This window comes from Colossoma macropomum, unplaced genomic scaffold (genome assembly GCF_904425465.1).
Source record: "Colossoma macropomum unplaced genomic scaffold, Colossoma_macropomum, whole genome shotgun sequence".
In the NCBI taxonomy this organism is placed as follows: domain Eukaryota; kingdom Metazoa; phylum Chordata; class Actinopteri; order Characiformes; family Serrasalmidae; genus Colossoma; species Colossoma macropomum.
This window is the reverse complement of record NW_023494797.1, coordinates 1,091,283-1,107,179: the sequence shown is the minus strand read 5'-3', so window position 1 is coordinate 1,107,179 and position 15,897 is coordinate 1,091,283. Positions and strand designations below refer to the sequence as shown.

General features: G+C 40.4%; 1 protein-coding gene across 14 annotated transcripts in view; it reads left to right on the top strand.

Moving 5' to 3' along the window:
• dgkza (diacylglycerol kinase, zeta a) overlaps positions 1–15,897 on the top strand; it is a 194,775-nt gene that overhangs the window by 163,272 nt on the left and 15,606 nt on the right. For 13 of the 14 annotated variants that reach the window (XM_036583985.1, XM_036583983.1, XM_036583984.1 and 10 more), the window contains 3 exons: positions 1,593–1,652; positions 13,261–13,295; positions 14,603–14,652. In XM_036583985.1, the coding sequence (XP_036439878.1) occupies positions 1,593–1,652; positions 13,261–13,295; positions 14,603–14,652 (145 nt within the window). Of the gene's footprint in view, positions 1–1,592; positions 1,653–13,260; positions 13,296–14,602; positions 14,653–15,897 lie in introns of those variants that run through there. The other variant, XR_005008007.1, reaches the window with a different exon arrangement.

Genomic DNA, 15,897 nt, shown 5'->3' with positions numbered 1-15,897 from the left:
TGCTGTTATAGTACATGCAGAATGTGGTTTTACATTGTCTTGCTAAAATAAGCAGGGCCTTCCCTGAAAAAGACGTAGTCTGGATGGCAAAGTATGTTGCCAAAACATGTATATATATATCGTTCAAAATTAATAGTGCCTTCACAGATGTGCACATCACCCATGCGATGTGCACTAATGCACCCCCTTAAAATCATGCATGCTGGCTTTTGAACTGTACGCTGTTAACAAGCTGAGTGGTCTTTAGCCTGAAAGACACAGTGTCCATGATTTCCAAAAAGAATTTCAAATGTTGATTTGTCGGACCACAGGACACTTTTCCACTTTCCCTCAGTCCATTTTAAATAAGCTTCGGCCCAGAGAAGGTGGCATCATTTCTGGATCCTGTTTATATTCAGTTTCTTCTTTGCATTTTAGAGTTTTAAGTTGCGTTTGTGGATGCAGCGACGGACTGTTTCCACAGACAGTTGTTTCCAGAAGTGTTCCTGAGCCCATGCAGTGATTTCCTCTACAGAATCATGTTTCTTTTTTTTTTTAATTTAGTGCCGCCCGAGGGCCCAAAGATCATGGCCAGCAAATGCTGGTTTTTGGCCTTGTCCCTTGAGTACAGAGATTTCTCCAGATTCTCTGAATCTTTTAATACTATTATATACCATAGATGATGAAAAGCAAAAGTTCTATGCTGTTTTACGTTGAGAAATGTTATTCTTGAATGGTTGCACTATTTGCTCGCACAGTCTTTCACAGAGTGGCAAACCCCTCCTCATCTTTATTCTGAAAGACTCAGCCTCTCTGGGATGCTTCTTTTTATACCCAATCATGTTCCTGACCTGTTGCCAATCAACCACCAGGTGTTTTTTTAGCATTACACAACTTCACCAGTGTTTTGTTGCCCCTGTCCCAACTTTTTTGGAAGGTGTTGTTGGCATCAAATTCAAAATGGGCAAATATTTTCCACAAACAATAAAATTTCTCAGTTTCAACATTTGATATGTTATCTTTATACTTTTTTTTAATTAAATATAGGGTTTAAATGATTTGCACATTATTGAATTTTGTTTTTAGTTACATTTTGCACAGTATCCCAACTTTTTTGGAAATGGGGTTACATAATATTTAACTTTTGTTTTTGTTCTTGGATCAGACTGTACTACACCTTGCTGAATAATTTTTACTTCTCGTATTGCTGTTCTGAAATATTCTGTACTGCCTGTTCTAGGATCAGTCTGTACTAAGACTTGCTGTATCCAGTCACTGTGCAGCCTGAACTCAATATATGCTCTGTATACTTTATACTCATTATGTACTCACTATATCAGCCTTTGCCTCACCGCTGTTTTAGGATCAGTCTCCTGTATGATATTAACCATATATCGCTCTCACAGTGTTTATCTATGACTCATGATGTCACAGCTGCACAACACAAGGGAGATAGGAGCTGTAATGGTCTAGCTAAAGTAAATGGAGTGGTGTAATCTCTGTAGCACAGCAGTAGTAATTGAGGGATCTGTTTTTTCTGTTTTATGATTCTGTCCCCTCAATTATTTTGATTTCTTTTTGGTTTATTGTTGTTTTGGTTTGTTGTTTTAAAGGGCTGGGGGTGTTCATCGCTCAAATACAACTGCAGCTGATTTCAAACCAGCTCAAATCAGGTGAGACTCAGCTCAACTTACACACACTCTGTAACCTCTATAACTCCATCTCTCTACATCTTTCCCTCTCTTCTCTTCTCCTCCCCTTTTTTTCTCTTAACACTCTTTTCTTCTCTCTCACTTTTCAACTCTATTCCTCTTCTTTCTTTTCCTACATTTTCTTCTCCTCTTTTTTCTTTTTTCTATTTCTTTCACTCTGTCTCTCTCACTTGATATCCTCTGTTCTCTTCTCCTCAGTCTCATTTCTCTCCCTAACCCATCCCCCCTCACCCTCTTGCTCTCACTTTTTTCTCCCTTTCTTTTGCTTGATAATCTCTAGTCTCTTCTCCTCAGTATCATCTTTCCATCTCTCCCTCTCTCTGTCTCTCTCTCTATATCATCTTGTCTTTGCTTCTCCATCTCATCTCTCTTTCTCGCTCTCACTCTCTTGAACTTCAAATCATTTTGTCTTTTCTCCTCAGTCTCATCTCTTGCTCGCTCTCCCTCAGTTGATGTCCTCTATTTTCTTTTCCTCGGATTATTTCTCTCTCTCTCTCTGTCTCGTGCTCTCTCTCTCTTACTTTGACATTCTCTGGTCTCTTTTCCTCAGTATCAGCTCTCTCCCCCTCATGTAGTCTCCTCTCCTCGATCTCATCTCTCTTTTTATTTCTGTACCTCTCTATCACTTGGTATCCTCTAGTTTCCTGTCCTCAGACTCATCTCTCTCTCTCTTACTAGATATTCTCTAGTCTCTTCTCCTCAGTATCATCTCTCTCTCTCCTTTTTCTTCTCTCTTCCTCTCCATCACTTGATGTCCTCTAGTTTCTTCTCTTCAGACTCATTTCTCTCTCTCTCTCTCTCTCTCTCTCTCTCTCTCTTGCTCTCTCACTCTCACTCTCTCTCTCTACCTGTTAATTTTGCTTTCTCTTCTCAATGTGCTGTAGGCTGTAGATGGTGAATGTTAGTGTTTAAAGTTTAAATTAGCTCACAGATGAGCTTTGCTTTATTCCCTGGGTGGGTTGTTACTGGCTGCCGGTCACTCTGCCCAGCTCCAACTGTTAGTTTTCTCGTCCCCCGCGCAAAGATGAAATGAACTTTCACTGCCAGCGCACAGACAGCAGGGGGACATTTTTGTGGTTATTATTTTTGCTAGAATGTTCTGTCCCTCATTAGAGTCCAGCTGTTTCTCCTGGCACAACCTCGGAGAGCACAACACACACACGCACCCCAGTGTAGACCATTATAGATGAGAGTGATGAAGATAGGGTTGGGGTCCTCATGACATTTTACAGCCTGCTTTACGCACTCCAGGGACTTTTCTCTTCCCAGAGGAACTCCGCAGTGCACTGGAGTTGCTTACAGCAGTGCATTGTACAGTAAATTGCCAAACTAGTTGAACAAAATAAACTAGGACTTTGTTTTGGACTCTGTATGTAGCCACTTAAAAACTGCACCAAGAGCCAGATGCATTAAACCTTTTGTGGCAAGTTTCAAGCTGTAATAGGGCACATTCTGAGTGAAAAGTGTGCATGTTATAAGTGTGTACATGTATTTGTTATTGACAATATGTTATCGTAATTGTTAGAAATTACATGACAGTGCACCGTTATGGATGTGTTATGGGTGTTCATACTTTTTTGATTAATGTGGCACTGCTGTTGTACTGGATTTGCATTTTGTCCAATTCACTTTGTTCACAACTAATTAATTATTAACCATAAGTAAGTATAGTTTTGCTGTATCATTCATTCTTGGTACACTGGCCTTCATACAAAAACAATTTGAATGAAGTATTTGTTGTATTTGTATTTCATTCAGTAATATCTTATGTAACATTTTACTGAATATTTCAAAGTTTTTGTGACTCTAAATGTTGTACTGTAACTGCTTTCTGTTTTTATTCTTGTGAAGTATCACCTCACAAGTACAGTGCAGTTAGTAGGCGGTCCTGTGCGCACTTTGTGTTATTAGTCTTATGCTGTGTTTACATATTGGCATTCCTGTCGACTAATTTATCCTAAAAATGTTTTGAACATCAGCTAATATTTCTAATGGTGTATTTTTCTTGAAGTGTGGTTTTGTTGAACATGATCATGTATGCCTGAACTTTAACTAAAGCACCTTAGTTTTGTGAAAAAAGCATCTATTTTTTTACACCTCTGCAGCTGACGCCAAAAGTTGGGAAAATTATTCTTCTCTTAAAAGGTTCCGGTGGTGTCTGCGGTATGCTCTGTTGCTGCTGATGGTGACAGAATTTTCCGTTGCTACTCAATTTAAAATAATTAAATATGTGGTTTTCCATGCTTAAAATACATTAAATATATTTTCATATATTAAATATTAGTTTCAGACACATTGTAATTTACAGTTATATGCAAAACTTTGGCCGATGTTTTGTTTATTTTTGAATTGAGAAGAAGTAAGCAGAACCTGCACCACCACTCCTTTGTTGGGGAGTGGTGGTGCAGGGGGCTTTGCTTTGCATACAGACAGTTCTATCTGAGAGTACAGGCAGTGGAAATTGCAAACTGGAAGTGCTTTGACATCTTTTTATAGACTTCACCTGCTTTGTAGGCATCCATTAGCTTCACTTTCAGATCCTCAGCCAGCTGCTTAGAGGAGCCCATGTTTGTTAGCACAAGAACAGTCGTAATGTATTACGCTCCGGAGTTGTTATCACCTGACATTTCATAATTTTTGTCCTGCCTAACCAGTCCTAACGAGTCAGTTAAGGCTTAACAAGATTTAATAAGTTCTGAGACTTTATAACTGAAAGTGTATTTACACTTTTGCACATGCTACAATTACTGTCTTATTATAAAATAGCATGCGGCAGAGATTGTTTACTTCGTTTCACTTCAAAAATCAACAAAATTTGTAATTTTACATTTTATGTTTCACTGTTGCTCAGTGATCAGCCAGCCACACACACACATTTACATAGTTACAGACATACACAGACATGTTAGTGCTCAGAGATCAGAGTGAGTCTGTCACTCTCCAGCACGTGGAACACTTCGGTCTGTTCTCTGTTGTCCCAGTAATTTTTTTTTTTTTTCCCTCTTGTCCCCTTCTGCCTGATTATGCTTATGAATGGAAGAAATAATTGGCTGGGGTTTTGGGCTCTCTGTTGTATGAAAATGGGGAGTTTCATAGCAACGTGTGCGCCTTTGTTTTTAATGGGATTATTAAACGCTAATCAGCTTATTGGACCCAGCCCTGTTTGAGAGGGGCGGAGGCGCAGAGAGACCAAAAAACATCTTATCATCAACCCACAATATGGGTATGAGAGCGAGGCAGAAGAGAAGAGGGGAGGAGAGGAAGAATGCGTGTGCGAGACGGAGAAGTAATTGAGCAGTATCTGCTTTGGTGTATATTACTGAATATTCTCAGGGGTGCAGAGTCAGAAACAGTTGGATGAAAACAGAAGTTGGTTTACTGAAGCATACAAATATGGCAGCTTTGGAGAGACAGGGAGCTTCAGGGTTTTAGAGAAGGGCTGGTGGTTTGGTTTGAAAGGTACATGACTGTGCATATTTTAAAAATAAGCAAGTAATGTTGTGTGTGATAGTCACTTTCCTCACACTGAAACTATTCAGCACACATACTGGTGTTGGTCACACAATTAGTGTCATGTAAGTTCTGTACATTTTATAGCTTTTGTAATTTATCATCTCTGTCATATCACAATATCATAACTCCATTTTTGTTTTTTATTACTGGCACCATTTGAAAGTGCCAGCTGTTCTTTACATTGTATAAACATTTCATGAGAAATGGACCAATAAAAATGATCTGAAATTACCTGGAATATAACCAGGGATGGGATATAATGGAATACAAAGTTTTTTACCAAGTATTTAGAATACAGAAATTAAGCATCTGTATTCAGGCCAAGTTACATTTTGTAAAGAAAGTATTCTGGATACAGAGACTTTTTACATTTTTAGGAGAATACTTTCAGAATACCTACCCTCTGTATTTAAAAAAAAATATGCCTTCTTAAACAATGCTTGTTTATTAACTTTAGCTTGTTTTGAAATCAGTGCATGGCATGTAAAAGCATACTCTTAAGAGAAACTAAAAAAATGTCTTCTTTACAAGCACTGACATCCTTGCTAAAGCTTAACTAGACTGATAAATCACTGTGATGAGTCAATTGTAAATCTTAGTGTTACTCTTTTGAGCAATGATGGAATTGAACAGTCGTGAAAGCTGTGCTATGCTAGTTTCATTCTATTCATTGTTAGCCACATTAGCATTTTGAGCTGAACTGTCTCTTTAAGATCAGGATGAAGGGTTTGGTCCATACAGATCTGAGGCCCAGATATAGACCAGTGCTGCTGTCTCTTCACCTCCACTCAACGCAGAGGGGAACATTTTCCAGCCATAGTTAAAGCTTAGTCATATAGTAAATTACATTGTCAGTTGTAATTGAAAATCAACTTCAGTTATGGCCCACATGCAATTCCTTCACCTTGTAAATCTTACTACTAATTAAAGAGAAACATGGTGACCTGCAGTCAGTAATCAATAGTGTAATGTGTTTGTGGTATGTGGCACAGCTATGGAGATGGTTGGTGAAAAGAGGGTTGTTATTGTGCTTGACTTCATTCGCTTATCTACTATGACGTCCGAAGCTGATGCTATTTCACAGAGGAATGGAATGGAAAGGATTCTGATTGGTCCCAGGCTTTGCACAGTTACACACAGCATCTGACAGACGGTGCCAGCAGCCGTCCGTCGTGTTTCGAGTCACGCCTGTGAGTAACGAACCTCCACTGTACATGGTCTGCTCCTGTGGTTTGGTACAAGAGAGAATAGCAGCCAAACGCAATTCCAGACTGATGATTAAAAGAATGGACTGTTGCTATCTGAAAGAATAGCTCATCCATACGCGGTAATTGACCCGTCCATGCCCTGCCCACAAATACGTAGCAACTGTTGCCAACTTGGACAAGCTTTCCAGACCTTGACAAAAATCTCATTCACTGTAAAGCATTATTTTATTACAAGGTGTTATTCAGTTGTCATAATGGCATTCCTGTCTAGGCAAGTTTTCAACCCCCGAACCCACCCCCGAACCCACCCCTGGACCCACTCCCTTCTGACCCTGCCCTGGACCCACTCCCTTCTGACCCTGCCCTTGCTTCTGAACTACCACCCCCACCACCCCTTGCATTGCTGCACCTCCAACACAAAATACCTTCATGCAGCTATGGAGTACTGTGCTGATACGGTCCATTACTGAGGTCCGCCTGCCCTTGTATACAAGCATAGCTCCGCCACTGCTGCTTTATCATGTTAGGTTTAAAGGGATTTTTGGCAGCATCCTGTAAAGCTTGTCACTCTTATTAGCTATGAAAGAATGCTTTTGTGGCAGGAGCATAAAAGTCTATTAGCCTGACTGTTTGTAAAACGGTAATTGGTGGCTATTCACTTCCATTCATTGTAAATAATATGTTTTGTTGATTTAACTATTGCTTTAAATAAAATGTGGTATTAGAACATGGCGTGGTGTGAACTGTGCACACTGTTTTACAGCAAATGGAGGCAAATTAGACTGGGTTTTACTCAGCAGGAGTTTTTTTACCGCTGTGATCTGACTTCGGCTCTTTTCTCTTGGCCTAGTATTAGCTCATAGCTTGGCATATGCCGCATGCTGTTCTCTGTCTAATGAGAAGTTGCTCTTTTTTTGAATAATTAACCAAATATCCCATTTGCAAACCCTTTTGAAAGTTTAGAAAATTACCAGTGATGATAGTTATTACAGAAACAAAACCCCCAAAAGGGAGTGTGTATGTGTGTGTGTGGGTGTGTGCCTTAGCCACGGTGGGTCTTGCTAGAGAGTCTATGCTGAGGGAAGGTCAGTAATTGTAGCTCCAGCCAGGTATGCCATCAGCCAGGAATGACTCGGCCATGTTTGAATGCTGATTATGTTCATTTAGACTGAAGTGGAGATAAATTGGTACCAGATACTGTTTCAGAGGACAAGAAAGAGAGAGGGAAAGTTACAGAGAAGAGGTTCAATGGAAAATGACTTGCATCATTTTTATTGACGTTTCTGACATTGTATGACATACTGTTATCTATAAAAATGTACAAAAGTAGACTTCGGTTTAAAAAGGCTGCCACTGCTGTTTTATGTGTGTCACACAGAGTCAGAAACCACAAAAACAGGTCTATTTGAGATTACTTAACAGATCGGCGTGGTTTGAGGCTTGTGTTTGATGATTTAGTCATGCAGTTTGTACAATGCTAATTGATGGGATATAAGTTTACTTGTTAGCTACATTAGCCTCTTAGCTCTAACCAAAAAAGAGAGAAACAAACTTTAGACACCAAACAGTACTGGCTGATGAACTACATTTGTGGTAAGGTGAAAATCCTGTCAAGTTTTTTATTGTTATTTTTTCCCACTAAACTATTCCTTTAAATCAAATTACCACTCCTTATGGATTTTTAACCCATGTTTTACCTGGGGAGGTAGTGTAATTTCAGTGATTACTGACAAGGTCCATAACTGTAATCCAGTATGAATCTGCACAGTCTAACAGATATAATTCTGGAGTGTAGAATAGCCTGTATTTGGCTGAACCCAGATCTCCCGTTGCTAATGTAACAACAAAACCTACTTATTGACACAGACATGCACTGTGTTGTTTTTGTTATTGAATGTTGTGCCTCTCACATAACAGTGATGTATACATTCAGGCAACGGCCTTTCATTTCAGGCTATCTATGGTAATTGGAGGAAATTACACAGCTACTTTTTTCCGTACAATTTGGCCAGTCACATTCCTTATAGCTTACATAACACAGTCTCCTCTGGTAAAACTAATCCTGCTTGAATAGTGCTTAAAAGACACTTTGGCTGTGTGAAATTGGTATTGCATATGATGTCAGTTAACCTCGTGCTTTGAGGTTAATTGAGATTTTAATGCTAGAGTCTGGATGTACTTTGTATCAGACAGGAGGCTTACACTGAAGTGTCATTCATTTGGTGGTGATTACAGTGCGTGCTCTTCTTATTTTATTGATGTTTAGGGGTATTGCTGGAATAGGTGTGCTCAGGCCAGCAAGCTCTCTTGTGTTGGGACTTGTAGCAGTGAACAGGCCTCAGGGCAGCAGTTCGCGAGAGTAGAGAGAGTGCATGTGTATGTGTGCTAGGGTGACGTGGCAGGGTCAGTCCAGATTTATGAGTCTGGAGCCCAAGAGCTGTTCCTAATTACGGGACACACACACCGGATTCTTGCACTGTGGTGTGCGGTTTCCTATGTACACACACACACACACACACACGAACATACAGACATGCACACCCCTCTCTGGGAGAAGCCATTAGTAGCAGGGAGTCATGAGTTTTTCCCCTCATCTCTCTCTCTCTCTCTCTCTCTCTCTCTCTCTTTCTCTCTCTCTCTCTCTCTCTAGAATGATAGATTGCTGAGTGACTCAAAGGGTGAAGTTCTGTATGGTAGAAATATTAAAGGCAGGTGGTGTGTAAGCTTTAAGGTTTATCATTTCTGACTTGACTCCAATCTGACCCCTCATGTCTGCACTCAAGAACAACTCCCATGCCCTTTGTGACCTTTGTTGAGTGAGTGGAATAGGGGCCAGGGGTTAGTCAAAAATGAGCAGCACGTTTGAGACGAACAAGACTGCACTATTTAGAAAGTGTTCCACACCCTGTGAACATGATTATTATATATAAAAACAGGGCTTCCCTGCTCACAACACATCTGCCTGATCTCATCAGCTAATTAAAAGACATGCCAGTGTTTTTCTCTATCTGTAGAATATGTCTCATATCATACATTAGCAGACATTAATTCTGTTAATACATTTCCCTAAATTTCAGAAAGAACTGAAAAGCTGTTGACTTGAAACACACTCCTGCAGATGACTTTGCAGTGAATGTCTCGTTCAGTGTGTCAAAAATGGGTCGCAAAGCAGATGTTAATGATTGGCAGAAAGGAGTGATTGCATTTGGACATGCCAAAGGCCATAGTGGGAAGGAAGTAGCTGAATTTGCAGGTTTATTGAAGACAAAACTGATGGACAGGGACCACCGGTGTATTTCACTGATGGGAATAAAAATCGCTTTTTTCCAGGCTAAAATTGCTACTAGAAGTTAGTGCAGGTTCTTCACAACCAGTTTTTGAAAAAACACTCTGCAGGGAAATATCATACCATGAACATATGGAGCAGAGTGGCACGCAAGAGGCCTTTGCTCACTTCTGCTCACAAAGTTGCCCGGTTACAGAAGGCAAAGAGAATTGGACTGTTCATGATTGGAAACGTGTTAGCTGGTCAGATGAATCTCACTTCTGCCTTATGTGAATAATACTAGGCATCGTGTTCATTGTAGACCTCATGAAGCCTTTAATGAGGACTGTGTGCAAGATGTGGTTCAGGCTGGAGGAGCTCTGTGATGTTCTGGGGGTGTTTTAATTATGCGGAAATGGGTCCTTTGGTTGAGGTGACAGTAAATTTGATCCACAATGCCTACATTGAGCTGCTGGAAAACCAAGTTTTGCTCACCTTCTTACCGAGGAACATAACATTCCTATCCCTGTATTCCAAGATGACAATTCTTGCATTCACAGGGCTGCAAATGTGACTGATTGGCATGACGAACATTTAGGAGCATTCACACATCTGGACTGGCCCACAAAATCCCCAGATTTCAGCCCTCTTGAACATCTGTGGGGCTACCCGGAAGAACGGGTAAGACGCCAGGGAAGGCATCCACGAAGTCTGGCCGAGCTGCGCAATTCGTTGAACACTGACGTCGCCTACATCCAGAAATTTGTCCAGTCCATGCCAAATCGAATCACAGCTGTTATTCGTGCTCATGGACGTATTACACGCTATTGGGTACGTTTACAGGTGACTGATTTTTTTTGTCCGGTGAGCTTAGAAGCCATTGGCAAGTTACAGAATTCTTAAAGCCGTTTTTATCTCAGATTCATGCTAGCAGGATTAAATGCTTCAAATGATTGTTTATTCTTTCAAATTATTACTAAGCAGACTTTCGTACTGGATTAAAATCACACATATCATTGGTAATCACTAAATCTACAGCACCTCTCAAGGTAAAACGAATTCTGCTTGAAAAGGGCATAAGTCAGTAACTGTAATGTCATTAAAGGATTAAAACTGTAGTGTAAAACTCTTATACTACTTCATTACAGAAAAAAAATACTGTAATGTCAGGGAAAGGCATAGACGTGGTTGTATTCCTTTAACAAACCCTGCATAGATGTGTTAGAGGAGGGAAAACATTTGAATGTCCTGTGCATGGTTTCTCCAAAGCAGGTTTGGAAGACACCGTGTTCAGGGAAAGCAGGAGATTTGTGTTTCAAAGCTTCATCGCTGCTAATGTGCATCTCGTCTGCTCTCCGCAGGGTATTTTTGGTTTTAGAAATACCTGTCTCTCTCTCCCTCTCCCTTTCCTCATCCCCTCCTTCACATCTTTCTCTCAGTAGGGAGCAGATTACTGGCATCACTGTCACTGTGCCTTTCAAACTGATGCTTTTGACAAGGCACGCTGCTGCTTTGATCAAAATTTTATCGAGACAAGCTCTGCTTGTTCAAGGGAGATGCTGTGTGCATGCGGAGACCCTCATCAAGAAAGGCGACTGTCAGCAGGGGCTATTTCTCCCCTTAATCGCCATTAACACAACACTGCCTACTTGCAAATAAAGTTTTCCTTCTTCCTCACTGTTTTTACTCTTGCTGTTTCTTACTGATTCACTTCCATTCTCCTCCATTGAAGTTTTCTTTATTATTTTGCTCTTGCAGATGCTGCTGTTTTCATCAAAGACAAGCAGAGATAACTCATAATAAATAAAAGAGACAGAGCTGGTGGAACTGCAAAATAGATTGCTTGTTAATCATTAGCACAGTGTTTGGACACTGCGTTACTGATTTTGTGTGAGAGTGTGTGCGTGTATCCTGACCAATTTCAGTTGTTCCCAGTAAGGGCTTTGTGGGTGTTTTGGTGATTCAGAGCATTCCTGTGATCGAACAAACAAATCATTATAGTCAGAATAACATAGACTGTTTTTCTCAAATTCTTTGAGAAAATTCTTTTCTCAAAAAAGTGTTCTCAAATGTTTTTTTTTTTTCTATTATGTTGTCAAAAGTTTGGAGACATCTTCTTTTCCTTTGGAATTTCTTCCTTGATATGAAGAGGTTTTGCCTTTTTCCTTTGACAAAATTTCTATTTATAAAAGTTAAAATTTTCCCAAAGTATTCCAAACTGTTGTTATATAATTATATAATATTGTCGTATTAAAAACTGAAAAGGCTAAGGCAAGGGAAAAAGCTAAATGTTTACAAAGTTTGGACTGACACTGTTGTACTTTACAATGCACAGTACAGTATTTTGACAGCATTACTTGAAAGCTCCCTGGAAATGATTTGCAGCTCTTCAGACTAATTGTCTTATCTCTGGTTCTAAAAAATAACAATCAGCCGCTGATGACCTGTTTGTCCGACCAAACCTGCTGTGCTCCAGCTGTGTTTTGTGTGTATGTTTGTATGTGTGTTTGTGAGCGCATGACTCAAATAGCACCCTGTCTAGCGCAGATGGAGAGCAGGCCATACAGCACCCCCCTACTGAGGCAGTGAGTGGATAAATGTTCCACTGGAGGTGTGTGTGTGTGTGCGTGTCTGTGACAGAGAGAGAGAGAGAGAGATACTTCTATGACTGCTATGGGTGGAGAAGTTGTTCGGGTCTAAGGGCAAAGCCAGAGACTCCAGGACAGTCATACTCATTAATCAAACAGTCACTGATGTCCTCTTTTCTTCAGAACTAACATCTCTCAGAACTAATCATGTTTTGGACTACCTCCAGGTTGAGTTTGGACAGGCTCTTCATGGGATTCGACTGACTACAGTTTGAAAAGCTCTGAGATGGTTTTAGAATTTAATTTGTATAGACTTTGGTTTGGAGCTGAGTTTGGACAGTGAGAAGTTTGGATCTGGGGTTGCATTTACTTGGACTCTGGTTTGGAATTGCATTTGGATGAGGCATTGAATTTGTACAGACTTTGGTTTGAATCTAGGATTGAATTTGTATTAGCTCTTGTTTTGGTCACTGGTTGAGTTTGTATGAACTCTTGGAGTTGAATTTGTCTGAGCTCTTGTTTGGATGAACATTTGTTTGAATCTGGAGTCCCATTTGTATGAGCTCTTGGTTTGGCTCTGGGGTTGAATCTGTATAGACGTTTGTTTGGATCTGGGTGTTGAATTTGTATGGTCTCTGGTTTGTATCTGGATTGGAGTTTGGATGGCATTGTTTTTAAATAACTCTTGGCTGAAGTGTTGGTTACTTGTTGAGCCTTACTGACGTGGATAACAGATGCATGTATAAAGCTGAGAAGTGAGTGCCCTTCCAAGAGGAGCAGCCAGCTGGGATTAGTTTGCATTCTGTCAGTTGACACAAATACACAAATTCATAGAAAGCAGTGGGATTGTGCTTTGTGAACTAAAGCTTTTGCCACTATGCATTCACAATAGCTTGTGTAGCCCAGTGAATAATTTTGTGCTCAGTGAATTTTTGGTATATCTCTCTCTGTAAAACTGTTATTAATGTTTCCTTTTGTCTTTGTGTCTCCTGCAGGCCAGAAAAGAATGCTCTGAGCTATGGCAGCCCAGGTAAACACTCCACAGTCCACATATACACATATCAACCAGCCATCCAAAAAAAGTCAGTGAGCGCAAGAGAGATACATTCTCCGCTAGTGTTTAGTAGGTGTGTAATGCCGAGTCAGTGTGTGTCAGATCTCCTCTCACTCTTTTTCTCTGAGTGTAAAACGTGGCGCAGACAGAATAAAAGCAGCTCTGTGGAGAGGCTTGGCTCGGGCCAATCGATTTCCAAAGCCAGTAAAGAGGAAGGTAGGTGTTGAGTGTCAAACGCTCACTCGCCCTCTCTTTAACGAGCCGCTGCCAAGCTGAGAGAAAGCCAGGTGCCAAAGCCCTGCTGTGTTCTTCTGCTATCTTGCCGCTGGGGGAGAGAGAATGGAGAGAGAGGAGAAGGAAAGAACTCTCGTGGCCTTCAAGGCTCAACCAGGCAGACCGAGGTTATCATCACTCATTGATTTGAATTAGCATTTCGCCTTCCAAAAGCTTCCTGGCAGAAGCAGAAAAGGAATACATTTGTTGAACCTGGCACTGTGTACTCTCTTCTGAACCAAGAGGGAAAGTAGCCTCTTTAACTCGAGGAGGCAGAGTTTTGAAGGCAGGATTGGAGCGGGCGTATCTTCAGACGCAGGCACGGACTGAGCTGTATAGCCACGTTAGCTCCAATATCCATGCCGGGATTTTTCCTATTTTTCCCTCCCAGTTTACGAAGCAAACACAGAGATTGGTGGATTAGGAGGGGTAATCTACAAAGGGCACCCTGAAGCTTTGAACCCAGATTTAACATACTGAGACACAAGCCGCAGAGGCAGCGTGCCCTAATGTGATTACCACCGCTAATTAAAATCTTATTTCCCCCCACTCTGTTTCCAAGCCCTCTGCCTCCAGAACGTTAAACAAATGCAAGTCTGCTTGTGAAACTCAGAATAGCTGAATATTTTACAAATGCACATTTATGCATGCATGCATGCAAGTCAGGATTTGAATAACTGAGATGTCACATGAGGTAATCATTAGTTAAGAAATTATTCCTGTCGCAGTGTATTCTCTCTTTAATTTAGAATCCATATTTTTCCCAATCTCAGCAGTGCTCTTTGGAAAAAAAAAGCGCTTAGCTTCATGGCTAGCTTTAATTGGATAAATGTAATATAGTTTTCAGGGCTTACATCACTTAGTCATTCTTAGCTTTCAGGTTAATGTCAGGCTAAATTTGTTTACCTGCCATCATCAATTAGTTACGGTTAGCTTTCTTAAATAGAAGTTAAATGAATGCAAAAATCCAAAATAAAAGTCTTTCTCTCCTGTCTGTTCTCTGCTTGCAGCGTCGGCAGACGTGCTAATTGAGTGTGTGAAGAACAAGGACCATCAGAAGGTAAGAAGAACCACAGAAAACACATTCAGCTCTCTGGAGGAGCAGAGCTAATTGGCATAATAGAAGTAATCAGTTTTCCCCATAGAAAATATATTCATAATGCTAATGCTAATCAACAGTGACGGTCTTCAGCCCTAGCACCAGACATTTCAGTTATCTGCAGTAGGCCTGCTGGAGAAAAAAAATACATAGATAGAGAGAAAAATGAGACAGCCTAAGATCATAGATAACTACTTATTAAATTTTATATCAGCATATTAATACATAAAACAACACACAGCAAGCAATGATGACAGGGTGTGAAAGTGCCAAAGTATACATCTGTCAAGACTGTCAGACAGCAGAAATACATTAGCATCACTGTAATTAAAAATGCTGTCCTTTACATCATCATTATCCCCAACATCAGTTGTAACCAAGATCCATTCCTAAATTCTGTACTCTATGCTTTATTAAAAAATGTAGACACAAGTAGTCACAAGGTAAAAGGGCCTATAATGCAGGTTTTCAGTTCCTACTTATTTTTGGCCTTTTTTTCTCTTCAGACCTTTCACTTTTGATTTCAATGAGTGAAATACATTCTCACTAGGATTCTGGTTAGATGATTGACTTGGCCAGTGATGAACATTTCAATTTTGTTGACCCTGAAAAACACAGTTGCCTTAGAAGTATGTTTGAGGTCATTGGCCTGCCGCAAGGTAGAGCACCATCCATCTTAACGCATTTAGGTGGATTTGAGCAGTCACTTATGATGCTTTTATAAACTTAAGAATTCATCCCACTGTTAACATTGGCAGTCACATCATCAATAAAAACAATTGCTCTACTGGCACCCATTCCTGTACCACCATGCTTCCCAGATGGGGTGGCAAGCTTTTGATGGTGAGATTTTTTTTTCTTTACACTTTCTTCTTCTCATCACTCTGGTACAGGTCAGTCTTGTCCATTTATCTCAGAAACCCACAGAGCTTTTATGTAAGTTCCAGCAAACTGTAATCTGGCTTGTTGAGACGTGCCAGTGATTTGTATCCTGTGGTAAACTCTGTTAGGTCATGCTGATTCTTCTCTTCATGGTGGTCTATGACACATCTGTATCTACATCCTGGAGAATGTTCTTGATCTCTTCAACATTTGAACAGGGGTTTTCCTTCACAATTTAAAGTACTACATCTGCAACTGTGGTCTTCCTTCATCTACCAGATCATTTGCTGTTTGCTTAGGTCATCAGTGCAATCTTGCTTAACT